General features: G+C 39.4%; 1 protein-coding gene across 1 annotated transcript in view; it reads left to right on the top strand.

The window, feature by feature from the left end:
• LOC139738656 (uncharacterized) overlaps positions 1 to 25,658 on the top strand; it is a 293,793-nt gene that overhangs the window by 147,136 nt on the left and 120,999 nt on the right. The window contains exon 4 of the mRNA XM_071649270.1: positions 23,186 to 23,436. Within this exon, the coding sequence (XP_071505371.1) occupies positions 23,186 to 23,436 (251 nt within the window). The remainder of the gene's footprint in view (positions 1 to 23,185; positions 23,437 to 25,658) is intronic.

Raw genomic sequence — 25,658 nt, 5'->3', positions numbered from 1 at the left:
TTTTGGATGTTATGGCCATTCCAAAACTGATTTTCATAAAGTAAACTTTGGATTTCTCTTAGAATGGTATGCCCTGTACTATTCTATTAGCGGTTTCTTGATATCTTACAAAAAGTTAGAAGCCCGATCTTCATCTTGACCAATACTATACCATCCCTTTAATAGTCAGCATCACTCTACTGTTGTGTCATGTGTGTATCATAGTGAAGTAACCTATGCTGCTGTAGCTGCCATGGATCAGGCAAAGATTCCTGAACAACAACAACAAAAGAAATATCGCAGCATGGGCCTTATTATACTTCTCTGAACAGAGCTCTGTAGATTTTAGCCAGTGGTCCATAGCGGTCAGTTTCATTGTTCACTTGAGCAGCCCCATTGACAAGATTTTAGCTTGTAATCAGCCTCTTACTCAGTCCTTTCTATCCCTTACTCTGCTAATCCCGTTCATTAGAGCAAAAGATGATCTTTCCAGATCTTAACTTGCAAAGCTGTGACAAATATAGGTTCTGTAGTATAATGAAGTAATATCATCATTCATGATGTATAGGGAATGACACTTTACAAATGAGGTGGTACAGATTATCATGCCGGGGATGATTTATCCACAAATGCACAGCTCCACTCGGAAAATTGAAAGGGTTTCCTTTGAATTTAAAAGAAATGATTTCTGTGTCTCCCTCCCTCAGTTTTTGTTTTGTTTTGTTTTTGTTTTTGTTTTTTTCAATGCTAATTTGCAAACAAGCACAACATTTTGACTTCAGTGTGAGAAAAATGTGTTCTGGCCATATGAAACCCAGGCCAGAGTAATCGCAGAATACTGTATAGGCCATATATTTCGTGAGTCTAAATTTTCACGAATCGGGACTTCCCGACAATTTCGCGAGTGGTTAAATTCGCGATCGTGGCGTCTTGTACTGAACGGAGAAACATATGCGTACGTCACATTCATTTCGGCATTACAGTCAATATTTTCACGTGTTTTTAATTTCGCGAATAGCAGCTGACTCGCGAAATTCGCGAAAATAAAAACCTCGCAAAATATTCGGCGTATACAGTACCCATCAAACAGGTGAGCAAACAAACACATAAACAACAAATAAGATGAAAAAGAAACATACTGTAATGGAAGCCATAAGAAAAAGTTCAGTATCAATAAAATCTATCTCTTTTGAATTCTTGTAACAGCTAGCTTTTTTCTTTGACTCATGTCACTACGTACAAATTATTTTCAGTTTTAGAGATCTCAGCCTGTTGATGAGGACGGGCTGATTTTGCTGCAACACATGTTTCCCCATAGATACCTGCCTGAGTATACTGTTGTCTCGTCCTCTACGGGATGATTTACCAACTCAGGAAGTACAAGTACGTAAACAGAGTACAGACAGATGTACAGACATCATGTAAGGTCAGTCACCTTTCCCCAGTGGTCATCATATATAGCCACAGTGGTCAGCATATGGCTGTCCCTTTAATTAACTGACCCTTGACAGGTTTGATTACATACTTCTACAACTTTTGTTGACGCAGTTATCTGCGTAAATTGCTCATTTAAATCTATTCTTCCCTTTTCCACCTAAACTCTCTCTGGAATAAAGACAGTAAAAAGAATTTAACAGCAATGCTGATGGGCTTATTTTCATTTGACCTCATAGAATAGTTTCTCAGCCAGATGCGTCATCTTCGTGGAAGTTCCACCGTCATTATTATTCTCCCATGGCCATTCATTCAAGAGCTTCTCGCGAAAAATCGTCAGTCCCATTCCGCGTTTCTTTTGTGAAGGAGGTGCAAAGAAGGGACCTCTCAAGGATGACACTTTATGCTTTGCAGACCAAGGAGGAAACGATCTACAGAAAGTCATTATCCTCGTGTAAACACACCCTCTCCCCCCCCCCCCCCTCATTCTCTGTACATGGGAATAGGACACCATTGTTGTAGAAGGGGGATGAAGTGAATGAGAATTCAAACTTTTAGACAAATTGCTGAGAAGAGTATATCTATAGCATTACGTTTCACAGTTGACTGACTGAGCAGATTTTTGAGGGAATTCTGATGGCTTTAGTCTCACGGGCTGCAATGAGTAAGTGTGTGAGAATAGAAGCATTTAGCATTCCACACTGGATCGTCAAAGAGTAATCTGTCAGATCTCACATCTGATAGTTTAGCTGATGAGAGAAATTTACGTTGGGGTTGTTGAAAAGGAAAAGATAACTGTTAAAAGTTTTCAGTTACTTTGTGGTGGCATAATCATACTGGGTGATTGTATTTAGAGAGATATTGAAATAGAGTGCTCATTCAAGAAAAGCAAAATATTACAAGAAATTGGACAATGCAGAATCTGTGTCGTTCAACTCTACAAATATATATCTGTCTACTTTTGATTCTTTTGGTCCCATACCATGGATAGGTTTGAATTCCTTTTTCTAAGGATTTTGCTTGTAGCCCATTAAGATATCAAAATACTACAGAAAATCAGTGTGTTTTCTGTTCTTGCTTTGTTTAGATAATGTAAAAACAGTGTTTCTCATGAAAGGAAAGCATTTTTTCAGAGAGTGCCAATTTTTTGTTATTTGCCTCATCCTCATGAGGTTCAAGATTTTCCTTGGTATTTGTACAGACCCCGTTAAGTAATACTGTAGACAGGCGGGTTACAGAAGCCTCCCTTAATACTTAATCCATCCAGGATTTTGCAGTAGGGTAAATGCCTTATCTACTTCTTAATTGACAGCATCTTCACAATTCACCATATTTCCTGGGATGCACGCATTTCAATCTCTAGGCAAAGTTTGTATAAAATACCATGAAACATACAGACAGGTTTACTGAACGTGATACATACAAAGATAAAAGAGTTAATATGTTCATCCCAATCCAATATGTACTGCATGTGGCCTGCTATCTCATCACTTACATATTTGCTCTAAAAGTAATGGGGAGGGGCTATGCCACTGTATCACCCCTTGTAAGGATTGTGATTCAAGACTAATGTTGACAGCGGCCTTTTGTTCCCTCTCCCCACCATGTCTCTAGTTTTCAGTTGTTCCACCTTTTTTTTCAGAATTTTTCTATCATGTAGAAATGTTCTATAGTGATGAAAGCACTGTGTCTGCCCTAGTTTATCATCTGAAGTTACTATTCTAGCTCCTCCAACTTTAAGGGGGAAAAAATGAAGAAAGAAATACTTAGTGAGTCTTGTGAATCAAACAAGGGATATGGCCATGGAAGCACCGTAATGAACAAATTTGATTTGACCTTCTCAGGAAGCTACCTATTATCTATTAGATGAAGACCTCCCCAACTCATTGTCTGTAGCACCCACTTCCTAAACCACACTTTCCTTCACGAATGCAGATCTGCAAAACGTGTGCATCCCAACGCTTGAGAGACGACGTGGACGTGATGCCAAACCCCCCCAAGAATCGATGCCGCGGAAGAATTGCCGGGCAATTACCGACTTGTTTTATGAATGAGAGGCCAAAAGACGTTTGCTCAAATCAGAACTTATTCCGGGGGGATCGGGATGGGAACTTGGCAGCCACTCAAAGAGCATCTATCTTGAGATACAGATTTAGGAAACAGGGGGAGGGGCCATTCAGAGGCCAGGCAAGGCGGCTGAGTTTAATACTAAAACAAAATTATCAATCCTAGTAAACAAGAGCATATTTTGCAACCCCTTCACCCCCTCCAAACCCCCCATATTTATCATATTGGTATATAAATACATGTATATGTGTACATAATGAGAGTTTCAGTCCATATGTTAGTTCCACTACACAAAAATGAAAAGAAGAGATTAAATGCATTATTAATATTACTGTCCAACAATTTTAGCCGTTAATTGTCCGAAACCCTGAAGACGACGCGTGATGCCTTGAAATTGGTGTAGCAGTTAAAAGTTGTTGGATGGTAATAGAATGCATTTATTTCTTCTTTTCATATCTTACAATCTTATATATGCATACATATATGTATATATGGCTGAGATATTGGTAGCGAAACTCATCTTACCTAGCCGAGCATGAATAATTACTCAACATGAAAATAGCCACTTTTATGTCAATGCATTTAATCATCTTTCTCCTTTATATTTTTGGAAGCCCTCAAATCATAGCAACAAACAAATTACCATGTTTGCAAAGCTAACTCCAGACCAGTCAAATGGTAGACTGAATAGAAATTAACCCGTTTTTTATGGGAACCTGGTGGCCTGTGTATTAAGTTTATGGAGATTTCAGAATTCAGTATGGAACAGGTTAACTAAAAGTTTACAACTACAACGGTGGGAATTTTGATTGAAGCTGAATAGAAATTTTTAGGAAGTTTTGAAACTGTACATAACTTGTCACACAAACAGTTCTTGAGAAGTCAATATGAATAAATATGCAAATAGTGAGTTGATGTCATTGCTTCATGACTTTCCATTGTAGGCTTTACAAAAAAACTCAAAGTTTCCAGTTTTTTTGTTCAAATGCCATTATGCTTTAGTCTGAAATCGTAATATGTCTGACTTATTATTATTCAGAAGTTATTCAGCCAGGGATAACATTATGATCTGTTACACTTCAGTGGCAGAAACATTTAATTTTCGTAATTTTTATTTTATACACAATCAGTGGAAAATTGTGATGTGATGACATCATCAGCTCACTCATTTGCATATTCATATCAGCTGTTCAAGATATGTTTCTCAAAAGTTGAATGAATCTTTAAAATTCCATGACTTCCTTACTTTTAATCTGATTTTGATCAAATTTTCACTGTTGTTCGCATAGCATTTTACACTTTCTTTCCAGGCAAACTTGTAAGTGGGCTAGGATTCCTGTTTTAAACCAAATTAGGACTATACTCTGTGTAACTATTAGTTTCTAAGATGGCAGTCTTCAAACTTTGTATATCTCCTCAATTCGCTGTGGTTTGTTAGAGAGACGAGAGAGCTATTTTGAACTGGGCAGTGGGGATTGACAAACAAGCACGAGGAGCTGATGTCATTTATGTACTCTTCGTTCCAGGGGAAACTTACCTTCGTGGATTTGCTAGCTCACTCAGGATGCTGTAATGAGATCAAAATGTGGTCACCAACCATGAGTAAAATTTTCATTTTTTTGTACTACATGCATTGAAAAATAATTTTTTCATACATGCATTGAAAAATAATGTAAAGCAATAAAGAGACATATAGACATATGCATAATGGAAATGTGCATTTGATATTCTTTTTTTTTTTACATTTCTTTAAAGACATATTTTTTCAGCTGTATTGTCCAGTTGATTAATGCTAGATACATGTCTGGAAAAATGCCTGACTATTTTTTCTTTTCTTTTTTAAATTTCCTGTGACAGTTGGAAAGGTGCGAGTGATGTACTGACTTGCACATTACCTGTGGCACAATAGATGTAGTCTAGTAGTCACTGAGTAATCACCCTGTAATTCAAAAATCCCCCTCTCCCTCTCCCCGCCGTACTATAGGAAGCGATGCCAGCTGTTCGCGGTGGATTAACACATGGCTAGCTAATGCTTGGTCCACAAAGCCTCAATGAATGATGCCCCGTGTGAGAGTGTGCTTTCTCATTTTCATTCCATGAGGTAATGTCTCGTAGGTATACAGAGAACCCCTTTTCTTTCAGCCAAACTCGCTCCAATTTCTGGCTGTTGCTGGTTTGTTGGTTTGTTCTTTTGCCGCTCTGTGAAACATTGTTTGGAGAACACTCATTCACCATGTGCGGAGAGAGCTAAATTGTCGTGACGATTTTCCCCGGGATCGGTCGGCACGTCTGTCTTCTGTTTACGTTTCGCTTTCTCCCATTCCGGTGCCATGTATCGCGAGCACCTCTGGCGGGCTAGGCGGTAATCCCTCCGACAAGTCACCTTTAACTTACCTCATGTACAAGGGGGATTCGGGCACGTACCTTCTCCTGTACATTGTAACACCTCATGCCTTGTACGTGAGCATCCTGCTTCGTGGTGATACAACGAGCGAGTAGAAATGTCGGGAAAGTGGCACGCAAATACAAGGAAACCTAGATTGGAAGATTATGCTCAAGTACGGCAAAACTTTGGGCCTCTTTTAGCTTTACAGCTGTGCATTGGATTCCAAGGTTCTGAATGACGTCGGTTTGCCATAGCTGAAAAATTTGTGGTGTACTACACTGAGCAGTTGTGACCTTATACTTCACACCGCTACATGGATAGACGTCCTTATACATGTCATCCTACTTTTTTTTTCACATTCAAGGTTCTCGTTGCCTTCTGCTCTATCTTGAGAGGGCTTGTCAGGATACGATGTCAATCAATTCTTTCGACAAGTTTGTTGGATTCCAAAATTGAGTTCGGTAGCAGTGGTGGCAGCGACCTCAAGGATTGGAACTCATCATTACTAATTAAAGTACAAGGAAAAGTGGCAGAAAACTAGTAGGAATGAGTCATACCACAAGGACAATCACTGTGACAAGCCTGTATTCAGATTCTATTGAGTGTTATACCTGCCTGACTTTGTGTCAAAGTCTGACAAGGAATTTGCAACATTTAAACTTTCCCCTCTGCTATTAAAGTCTAGCTCTTGCCATTTTTGTAGATAAAATTGATTTAGAAAATTGATGAAAATTGTCAGTATATCAATTCTCATGAAGCCTGTTAAAAAAAAGAAAACTTGCACAAGTTTTTGATTCAAGATCACTTCATATATTTTGATATATAATAATACATTTATGAATATATAATGTGTGTATTTATACATTTTTATTGCCACTTCTCATAAATGCCTCTATGCCGACTTGTAGTTATATGAAATGAACTTCTTCGCAATGATTTTACAGCAATGTTTGATGAGCGGTTGAAACTTGCCATAGAGTTTGTGCAGTACCTCAGACCCATCTGTTCAAAACTATACTTATAGGAGATATTCACTTTCCTTTTCAACTTGTTCAGAGAACAGGTAGTATACCAATTGTTCCAACAATCACTGTAGAACAATAGATGTTAGGGGCAATTGTCAAGTCACTTGGAAAAAAAATACTGCTGAAATTGAAAAAAAAAAGTTCAGCTCTGTGATTCAGATTCAGGAGTAGGGAATTAAATTGCTACGTCAATGGTAGTAGCACGTATCTTGATTTTATAATTTGGAGTGACTGCATTGAGTGTTACAACAGGGCACTTCCGAAAGTTTTGCAGCAAGTCTTAGCTAGGATCAAGTCCCCCTCCCCCCTCTTCTGTGACATTACTAGTACCTTACAAGGTCAACCGATGCTTGCTTCTTTCAACCTGGCTTTCTTGCATCTTGCATCTTTTTTTCCCCCATCATCGTGAGGGTCTGACTTTTTTTTGTGAGCTTTTACCGGGCAGGTGAAGAGTTGTAAACAGTTTCTTAATCAAATAGTGCTACTTGTCAGGAAAATTGTCAGTTTGTTGCTGAAGGGCAGTTTACCTTACCTTTAAGGAGAAGAAAAAACAAACAGAAATTCCTGTTTTTGTTTTTCTCACAACATCAAGGTGAATTGGGGGAAGTTGTGCTTATAAAATTGATTTGATATCATGAAGGTGCTGATGTAAGTATTGTATGGAGTCTCCTTGTATTCAGAAGAGCATAGTGATGTTCTCTTTGGCATACACACAGCATGAATTTGGCATGCTTCATTGAAAGCAGGGGAATAATGTGATTTTATTGTTTCCAAGGCCTTTGCGTTTTTACATCCTACATCAGGGGCACAGTGCACTCGAGCGAAAAGACAAAGCTATTGCAGTCATAGTATGAGGGTAATTCACATTATTGCATTTTATTATTTTTTTTTCATTATGGGGATGGCATTAGAGTTCTGAATTCTTGTTTTTAGATCAGATCTCCCGGTAGTCCTCTTTGAGAGTGGTCATGTTGGCAAACGTTCTAGCAAGCAGTAACGCTCCCTGTGAGCAGAACTTTGCGAGTCACCTTTGTTTTGCCTATCTGCACTGACTAGGACGACCTGGCATCACACGGCCTTTAAAACCTGGTGTGAAATGGACACACAGGGAACTTGATAGTGGGCATTGACAGATACTTGTGGGGGGAAAAATGTTATCTGTTGTAGAAAAACACCAGAGATTCAGTTTCACATGGAGAGGATGTGCCAACCCATGTGATGGTGTGTAGATTTCGACGGGACCCAAATTAGTCATCATTCAGAGAGTTACGCAGGGGACCTTTACAAGAAAGAGAGAAAGAGACGTTCCCCCATGGAAGGTGAGGCAAGGGGAATGCGACAGAAGACACAAGAACTGACACCAGGCTCGACCGAGAGTGCAATTTGGATGGGTCCAGCCGGGAGGCCCAGCGGTAAGGTGGCAGAGGCGAGTCGTCATGACAAGGGGCCGTTGACGGATGCAGAGACATCTTCGTCTTTGCTTGGAGCCAAGCAGAAGGTGATGCCTGCTGCCAAGAGTGCCGAAGAAAGTGGTTCGGGAGCGAATGCAGATGTGGGCGTCAGGGACTACTTACAGACCGTAATGGACAGATTCTGTCGCAGTGATGTTCCTCGGGGCATTGGCGATCGACTTGGCAATAAGGCACGGCGATGTGATCACGCTTCAAACCAAAGCATCGACAGTGACACCAGCCTCCAGAGTTCCTCTGATTTCAACCTACCTCTGTCACGCCAGGAATCGTGTCAGGATCTTTGCCAAAGCAGCAGATGCTGCGTCCTCCGGGATGTTGACTCGGACAGCGGGTACGTGAGATGCAGAGGTGAGCTGGACGATGGGGATTCCTCCCGCTGGTGCATCAGCGAGGACATTGGCAGTTTGAGAGATTACGACATCGTCGAGGACATCTTAGAGACCAAGCACAGCTACGTCCAGACAGAGAGCCGTGATGAGGACGTTGACTGGGTGGACAGCGATAGCAGCATTCTGAGGTCGGAGATTTCAAGAGATGCTGATAATGTCAGAGCTCCAGATGATAATGGTGATGCCAGTAATGATGGCGGCACTGGCCTGGAGGACTCCCAGGCCCTTCGGGAGACCGTCGAACCGAAAGAAGGGGATAATCTGTCCGTGGGGCGCATCAGTTTTGCCAACGTTGTCATGATGGTTGTCAAATCTCTTGGTGACGCTGCTGTGGAGGTGAGCTTCAAAGATCTGTTTGCCTAATTATTTGATCCTCATTTTTGTCCATCCTTAGTGATGATGGCTACTGGTGTTCTTCAAATTGCTTGGTACATGTATCGTCCGAAGGTGCATCCTGGCTTTGGGTCAGTTCTTGCACTCAGTTACAATGTACATTACTGTAGACGGAGAGTAATGCGATGCTTTGATCAGTTTTCATTTTGAGATGTTCATGGGGTTGCCATGTACTGTTCATTCAAGCCATACTGTTATGTGCTATAAATTGAGTGAATCTATTTTTTTACGAGATGCATGTATGATGTACATGTACTTGTGCATTTGGCATTCATGTTGGAATCAGAATGAATATTCTCATGTGTTCTTAAATTCACAAATAGCTCCCAACTTAAAGTTGAAAAAATATAAAACCTTGCAAAATATATGGCATAACCATGATGTAATCACTGTTCTTTGATTAGAGGCAGTAACTATCCTTAAATATTTATTGTGCATACCAAGTGAACTTCTTTCTGCTTTAAAGTGTAAATCTACATTCTGATGTTCGGATCTGTCTGTTTAGGTTGAGGGTATTTCTGAAGTCGTAGATTTTTTTTTGTTTCCTTGTACTTTGATGATTCATGTTATTTTTTAACAACTCAGAAAAGGATTCTTTGTTTGAAAAATAATCATTAAATGAAGGGCAATTTGCCAATTACAGGTATTTGTAGTTGCAATAAAAACAACAGGCTGCAAGAAGAAATTAATTCTAAAAAAGACGTATTCAGATTCAGATTCAGATTCAGATTCATATGGGCTTGCTACCTGCCTGAACTTATTATTGAGGACATGCTGGAAAAAGTCATATGTGACCCCACATTGCCAAGCCAACAAAAAGTTGCCAGACATGAACTTTTAGTTCAGAGCAAATTCTGAAAGAGCGAAGTGACTTTAAAGTTTCAAATGATATATAATTGATTCAAATAGACTATCCAAAGTTATGTAAATATTGTAAAGAAAGCACACATTCTGGAAAAGCTTGTACAGAAAGAAAAAGAGGCGCTGTAGTTTAGGGTCTATTCAAGCACTTGATCTTACTGAGCTGTACTCTATGCATAAATGGGACGAAAAAAAAAAAACGAAAACAAAGCAGGATGTTGAACTTTATAGCCATAGCTTCATCCTTTCATAAGTTATAAAAGTTGGAAGTGAAGAGCGTGTATACAGTTTTTTTCAAGATATGAAAAGGAGACACACCTAATCACACTATTCTACCAAAAAAGTGTTCTGGAAAAGCTGCTAAAAACACAATTTCCCATGTAGAAGAAGTATTGCTCGTTCAGTATATGGAAAAAGATTGATTAGGTTGACCTGTTTGATCTATTTTGAGTCCTCGCACAAAATAAGTGCATGAGACTTTTTGCTGGTTTTGTGATCCATGGTCGTATAAGTGAAAGCACAAAATGCAGTCTTCACTTTGTCAATTTGAATCTATTTTACTGATACTCAGCCATGCCAATTTGTTTGAGAAACACTGTTTAACCCTTTCAATGTCAATTAGTCCAATGCACACAAATTTCACATACAAACCTAATGCAGCACACAGAGGGTTACAAGACCCAGTAACGTAAAAATTCATGGGTGGCCAATTTGTATTACTATAAAAGTGGTTTCTTTCGGCGGTGGTTTTATTTTTGCGCTTTGAGGTTGAACCGCGAATTTAACATCACGCGAAAATGTTTTGAACTCGCCGCTTGTTACAACGCTATTGCGCACATGCACACATGAAGATTGTGCGCATCGAGTGTATTGATGGTCAGCACACACACAGCGATAGGACCTACCGCGAAATGTCTGTACAAGCATGTTATTAAGTACTCGAGAGATGGGATTTCAGATAAGCCTGCCTTTAATTCTAATTTCTATTTAATGAATAGAAGAGTAATTGGATAATAGTTTGGGTTTTCATGTGCAAAATGAAACAGTTTTTGCCGACTGTGAATTCAGAGATTTTGCTGACCGCGAATTTAAACACACGTGAAAAAGTCGTCATTGACTGAAATCGCGAAAGTATCTGTACGTGAAAGAAACCACTTTTACAGTAATCTTCATTCGCTGCCCATAGTGCCCGTCAGCACATTTTTGTATATCAAAGCATGTACCCGGTACAATATATATGTGACCCGCTGCAACAAAAGGGTCCGAAAGTCGGGGGAAGACAATTTTCTGAATATTGTATGAAAGTATTCCCTTACTCTTCTACTTTATTTTCATATATAGCACAACTCATAAAAGTATTCGGTTGCGGAGATATCGATGATTTTATTAGCGCATGTCAAGTGGTTGGAAAAAACAGAGTTTCGAGAAAAACACCTTCAAAGTTTTCCTTCCAATGATCTGATGATCAAGGGGACGCGAGACTGTTTTCAACGCTTGACGCTAGACGGTATGCTACTAGCGACCTCCACAATGTTCATTCAAGCTTAGCGGCAGCGGTCTACGCACGACCAATCAGTAATCAGGATGCCATGCACTGACCAATAAGATCACTCCCTCGTTGCTAGGGGCGGAGTCTAACTGCGGCGCTAAATCCAAATCTTCGGACACGTTTCTGTTACGTTGAAAGTCGGAAAATCATGGCCCAGAAAAATGCTTATTTCTTGCCTTTCCTTTGATCATTTAGCTTCGAAATTTCGACAGATGATTGACAAAACATATAGAGTACAGAATTATGCCAAAAACAGAAATTCGATTGTTTTGAGCAATTTTGATGATGTAACTTCTAAACTCGATTTTCTCGGCTCAGCCATCAGCGACTTTAGGATCCTTTTGTTGTAGCGGGTCACATATACTCTCATCGGTAGCAGTTGACTCCCGTCAAGATTTCTTGCTTTGTGCATACTTACATACTGAAAATCAGGGGAAAAAAGCAGCTGTTCACAATTCGTTGCAGGGATTCTCGAATATACTGTAAAACGAGGAATGTTCGTGTTCATTTTAGTTTCGCGAATTTCGCGAGTGCCAATATTTGCGAAATTAAAATGCACTCGAAAATTCTTGTCTACACTATATGCATTGAATGCCAGTGGCGTTTCGCGAAAATTTCATGCCGCAAAAAAAGCCGTCGGCTCCAATTCACGAAAAATTCATGCCGCGAATATATCATGTTTTACAGTATCCGAGCCAGGCCAGCCCTTCCACTCTATAGCATCTCCCACACTATTGTGCCTGTAACCCTCACTGTGCATTGTTTGCCCATCGGCATGACACAGGTTAGAGTGTTTTCTTCACCAATTACCAAAGATGGCTGGAATCTGATGCCACAGTCACATAAAGCTCTGTGTCCAGTGTTGCCTAAAGCAAAGTGGATGGGAGGTTACAACAATTTTGCTGGATGGTCTGCATCCGAGCTACAGATAGATGTTCAATTACGGATAGTTGCATTTAGTTATGGTTACTCGTGTAAGTCTGCATCGGTAGTTGCAACTTCCTGCAAAATTTTGAAAATTTCAAAATTCACAGTCTTGGCGCCGTAAGTTTGCGTGATTGCTACGAATCAGTAGCAGACGATACAACCCTGCAAATGCGTGTGTCCGTGATGTGTCCCCTTGTCTTAGATATCTATCCGCAGCAGACGTTACTCAACGTAGGCGACTGAGTGACCGGGGCTTCATTGTCAATGAATAGAGATTAAGTAATCCCATTTAATGCTTTGCTGTGTCACCATTACCTCTTTGTTGGACTGTGGCACATTTTCTTTACTAATGAACTATGATAATCTTCATTTAGATCTTTTAATGGATTGATGATTCTCATCGTATTTAGGAATTCATATATTGGTGTCAGCTGCAATCATTAATTTAGCAATGATTGTCATTGTTTATCAATCATTGACCATCAATGCAAGGGGATTAGTTTGCCAAGTTTAAGCCACATGTGTATACTCACAAAGGGTTAAACTATCCCAATGTTTAGTTTCAAGAAGGGATGACATGATGTTTGCTTCTTTGGCCATTTATTCTTTCTTCTTCCTTTTTTTCTTGGCTTTTCTGAGTGCAGAGGATGCCTTCCAATCAGCTGCAAGTGGGCGATGTTTCCATGGATGGTATTGATTTAAACTTTACATGAATGTTTCGACATGTTTAGAAAATAATCAAGTGACCATTTTCGTTTGCTGCTACAAAAGCGGAGTATAGGTTGATCTTCATCTCCCTTATATTCCATCACTCTCTCTCTCTCAGTCTCTTCCTCTCTCTCCCTCTATTTCTCTCCCCCTCGATCTCTTTCTCGAATCACTACCAGCCAACATGCCAAATGGCGTGCCAAGAAAATTTAGAATGTTTACGAATGGAGAACCATTAACGGGATCTTTTATGGGAGAGAATTACGCTGATGAAATCATTGGAGCGAACCCAGTCGTGGTGGCGGTCAACTCGTTCATTGAGGGGGGAGTGAGGGGGATGTGTGTTTTGGTTTTCTTGGCAATGGGGTACAGCCCCTGTTTACTTGCACTGTGGGGTATGTAATCACATGAGGGCGCTGTTCATATTTGATGTAGTGCTGACTTTGCAAACCACCGAGTTCAGTTTGGGTTGTCCATGGGGCAACAGCATTATGGATTGTGCAGATTATTTTCTCTGTACATTGCATGAGGTAAAAATTCTTTGTGCAATGTGTTTGTGTGTGAGTATACTCTATAGAGACTGTATGAGTGAATGTGTAAATGTGTTAAAGGGATGGTATAGTTTTGGTTTTAAGAGACCTAACTTCAGATTTCTAGCATTTTTGGTGAGATAATGAGAAACCTCTTGTGAAATGTGAAAGAGGCTGTAATTTCAAGAGGAATTCAACATTTATTTGATGAAAATTGGTTTTGAAATGGCCAAGATATCCAAAACAGAGCGATTCTAATAAAAGGTGGGACCTACCTTTTATTACGATTGCTTTGTTTTGCTTTGTTTTTGGATGTCTCAGCCATTCCAAAAACCGATTTTCATCATATAAACTTTGAATTCCTTGTAGAATGGTATGCCATGTACTATTTCATAAGTAGTTTCTAAGTATCTCGCAAAAAGTTAAAAACCCAATCTTCATCTCCACCAATACTGTACCATCCCTTTAAGGATAGATGGATAGTAAGAGAGACAAAGAGAGAGAAAGAAAGAAAGGCAGAATGAAAGAGAGTAAGAAGAAGAGATGAAAGGGAAAAAAAGGGCAATAGACTGCAGTGTGACCTGGAATGAATGGAGGAGGGTCTGCTGTGTTTACCTACCATGTACGTCACAAACCCTCCGTCTGCTGTGTTAACCTGGCAAAGCTCCAATTAAGCTCCAGTCATGTAAAGCCTGAAAGGTTGCAATAAAACGTGCATTTTCCCTCCATTCTGCTGAGCTTACAAATGACTGCGAACATGTGCAATTGACGGGAAAATCAACCCCTATTAATGTGACCGGTAGAAGTACACTACTTGACAAGTGTAATGACCAATTGATATGACAGCAGTATAAATCCTTAAAAGTGTATCTGTGCTATTATAACAGTTTTCTGACACTGTAGTTTTTTTCTATATTATTTTCAAATCCTGATATTGGCGTCACAATCAAAATCTAGAGATTTTTGCGTGTGTGGACACAAAAATTACAAATCATAATTATCATTGTCATCATGGTGATGTATATCTCAAGAAATTTTGCATTTTGTTTTCTAAATTATCACAATAATTCACCCTGCATTAACCATGTGAATGCTGGAGCAAATAATCTCGAGATTTTATATCCCATCATTCAAAGCGCACACCACAACAGCAGCACACGCACTACACCACTGTGACATAATGTACGCAAGAACAAAAGCGCAATGAGAAACTCACACAGTTTGGCAGATTTTATGCATGTGCAAATTCGATGGCAAAATATCATGATCGGCAATCAGTAGGATATTTCTGTTTCCGTGAATGCTTGCAAAAAATCTTGAAATTTGGAACATGATTGTTATCCCGCTATTTTGTGGTGTGAATGTGGATGTTTTCCAAAGCGCTTATGCATGGCAGTCTCAGAAAAATGTGGTGCACAGAGGGTTTACACAGTGGCACACAAAAGAGTTCACATTGCATTAATTTTCCCCTGTCATATGTATGTGTTTGCGACAACTGTTCTATTCCATTTTTTTTTTTGTACAAACACTGAACTAAGACTATCAATGGTATTCTGTTTCTTCTTACTTTTTTTGTGGAATCTTTATTTTTTTTAAGGTCTTGATTGACTTTTTTGCCCAGTATATATATTTTTGTAAGGAGGCACACAGTATGCAAGTTCATTCAGAAACGAGCATTGCTGCTCATGAAATATGCATTGAAATGTCAGTTGCTATTTTAAAGATAAAGGGAATTTGCTTTTCTTGCCAATTACCGTGTAGTCGTGTGTGTGTGTGTGTGTTTGTCTGTCTGTTCGTGTGGGACTATCAATATCAGAGTATGTGTGTGGGCATGGGATAATCTGTAATCTTGTTTTTATGAATTGCTGCTGCACAAACTGAATAAAGATGTCATATATTTTTCAGAATTGCTTCTAATAGCTTAGGCCTTCTCGCTTGAAACGAGCTTGAACTAGGGGAATTGAAACGAATCCCGTAGATATTAGAGTTTACATTTCGATCATGCACACCTACGCCCTCCCAAACATAAAGAATGAAAATATCATACTATTTTTAGACCATGGATATATTCAAAGCACATAATGCACACAATTTCATCAAAGTGGTTTCTCTGTATCCAACAAATTGGGTAAGAGTTGGGTTTTGTTCCGGAGCATCGATGGTGCCATGACCGCTTCTTTCATTTATACATTCCAGTCTGATCCACTTGTTTCTTCTCATAGAGAATGAGATGACATTCCTCATGAGAATCTTGACTAGAAGTTTTAAAACCTTATTATCACTCTCAGAAAGATTTTGACTCTCAGCTGGAAGAGATCATTGCAAATATGATTTATAGATTCTTTTTTGTTTTCCTGGCAAGTTCATATTTTGAGAGAACAAAACAGAAGAATGTGTGAAAGTTCAGGAATACCAAACTTCCTGTTCATACATGTAATACAGTGAGACCATGACAGTGGAGATGCAGGTTAAAGTAATATTGGTCAATTCTACATGTTGTTTGGCAATGATAGATTTCTATTTTTTTCCCCTATACTCCATATGTTTTGTCTTTATTAAAACTATGAAAATATTTTTGTTTTTTCTGAAATTTAATGTAGTATACTTTGATAGTATGTGCAATTTGACAATGCAATTTGACTGATGAGTCAAGCTTGCGAAATACATCAAACTTGTTACGCTGGTACATGGGAGTCCTCCCCACCCCCGCCCTTGATATTTGTATGTTTTACAAATGTCATTGGTACAATAAATCACTCTGTAACGTCAGATCTTACGTTCAATTCAGAATTATTTCATGAAACCGATAGTAACGACTGTGAGAAAAGAGGACATTCCTACTTGTTGATGCCTCCGACACGGATGAAATATTGGGGGGAAGTCCCTGTCCTTTTGTTTTTCCCTCCACTGCTTATTTCCCACTTTGTTATCAGCCGAAGTAAATCTCTGTGGAACGATGAATCAGTCATTTGACACCATCTTCTTTGGCTCTCCCCCTCATTACACGACCACCAAAGCCAGCAGGCCTTCTTGTACAAACAAACAAAACAAAAAAATCAAGATGATGCAGCGTAACTGTACGATGAAGCGTTCGACAGTTCGCACCACAAGTGATATTTCAGACAAACAAACAAAAAATGAACAGATGGAACAAACGCCAGGAAAGTAGTTTGTGATCCATATTTCCAAACCTGAGACACCCATTGTAGGATTACTTTTCCTGCTTTCTTCTTTTATAAAGACACAGGATGTATAAAGAGTGATAACAGATTTTCTACATAACAATAGCCGGGTTCACACGTACACCAATTAGCGGGATACAAATCTCGAGATTTGCATCGCGATCGTCATCCCGAGTTTTTTGCACGTGTGGACAGAAAAAACCCGAAAATTAGCGGGATAAGCATCGCGATGCTAATCCCAAGAAATCTTGCGCTGGTTCGCCAATTAGCGGGATAATTGGCCCCGCGCTGGTACGTGTGAACAGTCGGGATTAGAATCTCGAGTTTTTACATCCCATCATGCAATGCGCACATCACAACAGCGAGGCCTCTGCGAAGAGGTCCTTCACCTCTTTGGAGCCCAACAACAACAGCGCGCGAACCACACCACTGACGCGTAAAAGACAATAGACAAAGGTAAGTGCGCGCAGGCAGTGATAGAGAAGGGCACTGTGTGACCCAGTTTGCAGGCTTTATGTACAGTTGTCTCTATCGGCAATTAGCAGGATAATTCGGTACATGTGGACGCTCGCCAAATTAGCGCGATACCGATCGCGATCGCTATCCCGCTAATTTGGTACGTGTGGACGCTCGCAAAAAAACTCGGGATGAGCATCGCGATCGTCATCCCGCTATTTTGTACGTGTGAACCCGGCTATTGTTCACTAGGTGGGTTGTCCCAATCCTGTATGGCATATAGGCAGTTTTACGTGATTTAAGTTTTCTAGTTTTGTTTTAACTCTTTATGTGCCATGTTCGTAGGTCCGACACAGTCGAAGGCGTGCCAACTTGGCGTATTCTGCTCGAACCCACAAACCCGCCCAAACTGATCGATAAATTGTCAAATGCCGTGCACCGCAGTCCAATGAAAGCTTTTTTCGCGCTTCCGTTCGTCTCACATACATAGCTTACATTTTATGTGGTGATTGACTAACAAGCGGTGTTCCTACTGAATTTGTGTGTAAATTATAAGTTTCTGTCACTATTTTGTGTGCAAATGTCATGCCCTCTTACAATAATGTAGTTCATGTCATTTGAAAGAAAAGCAATAACAGATTTGTCATACGATTTACATCGAAGCAAAGCTTGGCATTTTCTCTACAACTTTGCTTACAGTTACTACAGGTCCAGCTAAACAGATATCCATTAAAAGTTATATGGATTTGCAAAACAGAATATATTCCCAAAGCATGACAATGTTGGTGTCTCAGAATAATGTGGCACACTGGGGGTTTATATCATGGCACATAAAAAGTTAAATATCTCTCTGCAATATTGTAGTACTCCCTCTAGTTTTACGAATGCATAGGCCCTACAGTCAATTCAGCCACGTAAGTAGATCTTGATGGGACTTAAGAAAAGGCATTACATCTTAGATATTCAACTTCCGCCTACACAGAGGAATAAAATATACATGTAAGGCTACAAATGTAAATTTTGATTTCTCGTTTTCATTGACTTAGCCGATTACTGTAAAACATGAAATATTCGCGGCATGAATTTTCGCGAATTGGAGCCGACAGCTTTTTTCATGGCATGAAATTTTCGCAAAGTGCCACTGGCGTTCAATGCATATAGTGTAAACATTGACTTTCGCGTGCATTTTAATTTTGCGAATCTTGGCGCTCGCGAAATTCGCGAATCTTGGCGCTCGCGAAATTCGCGAAATTAAAGTGCACGCGAAAATTCCTTGTTTTACAGTATTTGATATGATATGTGCCATTGACTTTTTGTATGCAGACTTGACTATAGTCGGATGGGAATACATGTAAAACATTTGTTGCTGTGTATCAGAAAGCAAATTGCAGCAGTTGTGGCATACGATAATAAAAGCTGCCAGTCAAGTGCGAGCACTATCGCTGTTGCCTTGGTTACGTCAACCATAGTAAATCAGTACTGAAGGTATCCTTGGCTATGGATTCAATTGAAATGCTTGATACCATAGTATAGCTCCTGGTTTCAGGACATTGATCGATTTTGTGTGCATATGCTTTGTACTGTCTTCTGATCTACGGAGAATGGCTTGCAGTTCTTCAAATTCTCTACGATGTGCCTCTTTTTTTTCCCGTCATTTTTCCCCTTTTCTCTCAGCTGTTGTATCTCATATTGTCGGCTGACATAATTAGTACATATGGCGGTGTGATATAAATTGTAAAACAACTATTAAACTGTTTGGGACTGGCCCCATTATATTCTATCAGCCCCAGTGTCTTGAGAATGTGTGTTACGGCAAGCTCATGATATGCATCCATGGGTTAAATTTTGATGTACTTGCATCCTTTACATTAAAAGTCAGTGAAAAAATTCAGTTAACTTGAAAAGAAGTTGACTTACGACCAGGCATTATTTATTTGAATTATAATCAAGTGATATCAGCAGATTTTGTGTGTGTGTGTGTGTTGATTATATGAATGAAAGTTTGAGGTTTTTCAGTAAAATGTGATCATACACCAAACAATATGATGCCAGCAATATGAGTTAGTGCATGCATGCAGGCTGCATTCTTCGTCCTGATCATCGAGATGGAAAATGCAAGTAAAATACATTGTACTGCATACAGATAAATGTGTCATATCACAGTCAAGTGATTCTATGTTATATTTCAAAGTTGATTTTTCCACTCGACGTATGAAGATTTGACAGTTGGCAGATTTCTCATTCAACATCGTCTTCCCCTGACTCATTCTTCCACTTAACTTCGAGAGTGAAAACACAGCACTATACTGTATACGCAATATATTTCGTGAGTCTAAATTTTCGAGAATTAATAATATTGAGAATAATAGTGAGACTCTTATAAAGTGCTCATTTCTACCTGAAAAAGATACTCAAGGCGCTATAGAACAGAGCACATATTGTGTCACGTTACAACAGTATCAACTGGGACTTCCCAACAATTTTGCGAGTGATTACATTCGCAATCGTGGTGTCATGTACTGGATGGAGAAATATGTGTACTTCACATTCATATCGCCCTTAGAGTCGGTATTTTCACCTGTTTTTAATTTCGCAAATACAGTGTGTAGCAGCTGACTTGCGAAATTCGCGAAAAATAAAAACCTTGCAAAATATTCGTTGTATGCAGTAACTTCCAGAGTGAAAACGCGGCACTATGGTATGAAGTGAAAGGATTTAATGTTTGTGTGAGAGATGAGAGATTTTTGAGACACTTGATTAAGTGATATTTCACTTTTACAAATTTTCATAGTCACATTTTACTATGCAAAGTGGATGAGGTGACGAAGTCATCTCCTCAAAAGTCTCCCATAAGCTGGCATACAGAGCTGTGCTAACTTTCCTTTTTTTTTGTTATTCCATGGAAGGTTAAAAATCATAATAATAGGTCATCTGCATCGCAGGGGTGTAGAGGTGTAATTAATCCAACAACAATAACTCTGAAGGTGGAGTAGATTAGAGTAATTAAATTATCAACTGAAGATGTGTTTTTATCACTTTGTACAGGCCACTGGAAGGGTTGTCAGGCCATGGAATTCTCACCTCATACAGGGTGTGACATAAGTGCTTACCTGATTGCCCGGGGCAAGTGAAAATCAAAGTTGGGCAAGCATTTTGGAACAACTCATAACTGGGTCATTGCAAGTGATTATTGTTTTTAAAGACAAAGTCAAATCTGAAATTTTGACTTGTGATCTCCTTGTCTTTCCACCTTTAAGCAGCTTTCAGCAAGTCATCTGTTGAATAGTGTGATCTCATCTTTTGAAATAAAACCCGTTTTGATGCGTAACGGTGCTTTGCGTTATAAGACAATTATTTTCAGACATCTGCAGTTGGCTATGTTGACCTAACAACACTTTCATCGTCCATCCCCTTTCACATCTGCGTATTGGATGCACGTCGGTTGTTAGTTTGTTTCAAGTGTGAAGTGGTCCCCTTGCGCTGCACTGCACACGCAGAAGTTTGCTTAATGGTAGGAGCTCAAGTGGAATGAGCGTTGCCGCGGTTACAACGGCTTCCCATCCCTTCGTGTGACCACCCATGCATAATGTGGAGCCGCCTTGCTCCGCCTACTGTCAATCGAGTCACATTTTAATAGTCGGTAGCGTAGTCTGGAACCAGAACACTGACTAATTCACCCCTTCCAAATCAAGTGGATTTATCCGTGCAGTCAGTATGTCCAAAAAAAAAAAATTACAAACAGATTTTCGAATTGATAACACCCAATATGATTGACCTGTCTAAATGCTACTTCAGGGTCTTAAAATACAACATCTTAGCTCTATTTTGCAGAAAACCCCATTCAATTTGGTTAAACAGTCACAGAGAAATGTAGATTGTTGTAAAGCATGTCATGAGTCTGATTCTTCCAATTTTAGCACTTCGATGCTCTTGTGTGTGAATACAATAGACAGAACTTGGAGGGAAGAGATTCCTGACATCCTCTACAAAATTCCTCATTTCTCTTTGACCACTGAAGCAAATCGAGTGGGGTTTTCTGTAAGATGTGGGCAATGAGATATAGTTTCATACCCTGAATTTGTATTTAGATTGATTCACTATTTTTAAAGATATCATTAATTGGGGAGGGTCCCGTTATGATTTTTTTGGGGGACATACGATAAGCCTTCATTTATTGTTCATCATTTCCTTGGTGGATTATTTCTTTTTCCCCTTATACATGTATCTGAGTTAGAACTTGTCTTTGCCTCCTAGTAAGAATGTCAGAGTTATAATGGGATGAAGGAGGTTCATTAATTTGCTATTCAACTGATGCAGGCAAAGTATTTGCTGCAAATGCCAGTGCTTATACCAAAGACCCCCTAAAAGAATGAAACCTGCATTTTCGACTGCCTGAAAAAAGAAAGAGTTGTAAATTTAAGAACCAACATAGCCAGTTTGTACCAATCTGAGATTGTTTCACAATAAATCTGCCAAAAAAAAAAAAACAGACAAGCAAACACCAAGACATGATTTATATAATTTATATAATTTCAATGATATCTCCAAAAATATTTCTTGTTATTACATGCACTAAGTGCTGTGTGATTGAAAAGATTTTTTTTTTCTTACTCTAAAAAAGTTTAAAAATGGCATTTTTTTTAAATGTGTTTGTTTACATTCAAACTATTTGGTATGTTGGTATGGTTTAGATAAGAAAATCATTGCATTGACACAACTTTTTGTGTCATGCAATCTGGATAAGAAATCTGTCTCGTCATACGTCTGTGCAGATGATTTTTAGTTTACTCTGGCCCCTCAAAACTTTTCACATAATATCTTCATATTTTTGATTGCTTTCATATGGGGTACTAGTTTACAGATACCAGGATATAAAAGGACTTATGTCATCTATTACAAAACTGGAATAGAAATCACTTAACTCTTTATGTGCCACATTCGCCTGCTCGACTCAGTCGACGGCGTACCAACTTGGCATATTCTGCTCAAACGCACAAACCCGCCCAAACCGATCGATAAATCACCTAATGCCACAGTACAATGAAAGCGTTTCTCGCGATTCCATTCTTGTCGCATGTAGCTTGGATTTTATGTGGTGATTGACTAGCAATCGGTGTTCCCTTCTGGATTTGAGTATAAATTTTAAGTTTCTGTCACTGTTTCACATGCAGAAGTCATTCCTTTGCAGTAATGTAGCTACTGGGCATTTGAAAAAAAAAAATCATCGATTTGACATACAATAATACATCAGAGTAAAACTAAAAAAATTTTTCTACAACTTTGCTTACTACATGTGCAGCTTAACAGTAATCAGTAAAAGTTACATAGATTTGAAAATCAGAATGTTTTCTCAAAGTACGACTGCATTGTTGTCTCAGAATAATGTGGCACACTGGGGGTTTCCTCCATGGCACATAAAGAATTAGAAATAAAAGTATGTTTTAGCTTTACAGAAGCTGCAAGTCATCAGTAGACATATTATAAGATTGGTGTATTGGGAAGTGCCAATGGACTCTTTTGGAGACTTTGCTGCTCTGGTTCTAGAAGTTGTGCATAAAAAAAAAGAGATGAAAATATGTCGTTGCATTTGCATTGAGTAGTGCAAATATAAGAGCAAAGCACTGGCACAATTGTTCATCAGCATAAAGGAATAGGAAATTGCTTTTGCACTCTATGGACAGCAAGCTAATCTTTTATATTTTTGTCTTATTTTTAGATTATGACCTCCAGACAAAACTCATCAGTCAGTTTGAATTTATGATGTTTATTTTTATCATTCTCCCTGTAATTTGTTTTTCCTATTTCTCTCTTTCCATCCTGGCTCCAGAAAGCACGAAGGACATTCTCGGTCGGCGACGACCAGCTGATGCGGATTCGGCAGCAGCAGACGACAGCAAAGTCGACGAACTCAAATTCCAACATCTTTGCCTCGGTCAAGGAGGAGGATGAGGCGGGGTCGCCCGCCCAGTCATCCTCCCTGTTGCCGGGGCAACCTGTAGCCAATCAGCAGGAGAGTGCCTTCGAGGACGTCTTCTCGCCCAACTCGTTGACAGAGACGCAGAAGAAAGCCAGAAACATGTAAGCATCATCAAGCTTTCCTGACTTATGTACTCGATGAGGAGTGATTCTTTTCTTCTCTTTTTTTTTTGGGGGGGGGGAGGGGGGCAATTTTAGGGTTCCATGACATTTGCTCCTACGACAATTGCTCCCATGAAATATCTTCATGTTAAGCCAAACATAAATTTTACCCACAAACATAACCCTAACCCTTATCCTAATCCTCACACCAAATTATTGAACCCAAACCCTAACCCTACACTGTATGTAAGTCTTTGGAGAAAATAACATGAGAGCAGTTGTCGCAGGAGCGTATGTTTTGTACCCAATTCATTAACACTGACATATTTTGGAATTTCGACATGAAAATTGGAAGACCTAGTCATTTGAGCCTGTGGTGGAGTTATAAATGTCCTGAGGTGTACTTGTAGTAGGTGGAGCTGAGGCATGTGGGAGTGGCCTCTTTGAACTGAGAACCCCAAGACAGAATTGACGGGCTTGCAGCAAAGATCTAGTACACTGAATGACAGTTTCAATCTTTCTTTCTGTGTTCATCAGGCAATTTCACAAGTGTGACCGGCAACAACAAAAGGATCCTAAAGTCACTGTCGGGTAAACAGAGAAAATCAAGTTTGACATCAGATCATCAAAATCCGTCAAAACATTCAGATTTCTGTTCGACATAATTTTGTAGTCTAATGTATCTTCCATCATCTGCCGAAATTTCGAAGCTAAATGATCAAACGAAAGGCAAAATAATAGCATTTTTCTGGGCCGTGATTTTCCAACTTTCAACGGAACAGAAACGTGTCCGAAAATTTGGATTTAGTGCCGCAGCTAGACTCCGCCCTAGCAATGAGGGAGTGATCTCATTGGTCAGTGCGTGGCATCCTGGTTACTGATTGGTCGTGCATAGACCACTGGCGCTAAGCTTGAATGAACATCGCGGAGGTTGCTGGGAGCGTACCTTCTATTGTCAAACGGTGAAAACTGTCTTGCTTCCCCTTGATCATAATAGCGTCAGAAGGAAAACTTTGAAGGCGGTTTTCTCAACACACCGATTTCTTAAACCACTCTACATGCACCAATAAAATCATCCATATCTCCGCAACCAAGTACTTTTATGAGTCATGTTATATGTGACGTTAAAGTGGAAGAGTAAGGGAATAATGTCATGTCATTTTCAGAAAATTGTCCTGGCATGCATGGCTTCCTTGATTGTTGGGTTGCTGATGTTGCTGTTGTTTGTAAGATTGTTTATGTTGTGACAACACGCAGTGCCCCACTTCCATTTTCCTTGGTTTCAGAGATTCAAGAATTGTGCTGTGTGTCCGTGTATGGCTGTGTGTCCATATCCTGTGTGTGTGTTTGTTTGTTTTTTATGAAGGAAATAGAGGTAGCACTAAAACAAGATTATGTGCTTAGAGCAACAGTGCTGTAGAAGTTTATTCATAACATAATTGGATGTCATTTTTTAAAGAATAATTGAAATATTTCGTTATTAGAGTAAATTCCTCTTCAGAACATTCAACTTAGCGTAGATATGACAAAGGTACCCTTATAACTGAAGTTTATAAATTCATGATCAATCCATTTTTGCACTTTCCAACTAGTCCTAGCCATCAGATTTCATCAATGGCTTTTGTACTTCCCAGATGAGCAGCGCTGTGGCTTTGAAGTGGAGGGACAAGTTGTACCAACAGTGACTTTGGTGGAAATTTCCCCCAACAGTATAACACTCACCGTTGTGGAATCACATTGTTATACTTGTTGCTTTACATACTTAAGCGCACTAGCCAAATTTGCAATGACCATACAGAAATGCAAAATTGCAGTGACTCAGGAACACAATGTTTTGTCCTTTCTCGCCAAGTGGTTTATATTTTTCGATATGAGACATTTGAATACTTGAAGTGGACAGATGTGATCGCTGCTTGAGTATGGATGTAATCGCAAGTTGAATATCGGTAACATCTTGTCCTTCTTGCTAGGCAGTGAACATTTTACCCAGGCTCTTTCCAAATACTGCTTCAAATAGCATTCAGCAGTTTCAAAGTGAAATGGACAGAGCAACTTTGAATTGTCGTACATACTTGTACTTGCAATGGATAAAAAGATTACAATCTGAATGAAGGCCTTGACCAATCTTGACCAGTGAGTGAGTCCCGATGTGAAGTATACCAAATTGCTGTCCCCGTATCTAGGGCATATCGTCTGTCTGTTTGTGTTTTTACCTCCTCCGC

This window comes from Diadema antillarum, unplaced genomic scaffold (genome assembly GCF_040938485.1).
Source record: "Diadema antillarum isolate AM-2024a unplaced genomic scaffold, OU_Dant_1.0 seq00000763_RagTag, whole genome shotgun sequence".
Taxonomy (NCBI): Eukaryota; Metazoa; Echinodermata; class Echinoidea; order Diadematoida; family Diadematidae; genus Diadema; species Diadema antillarum.
This window is presented reverse-complemented; position numbering and strand designations above follow the sequence as displayed.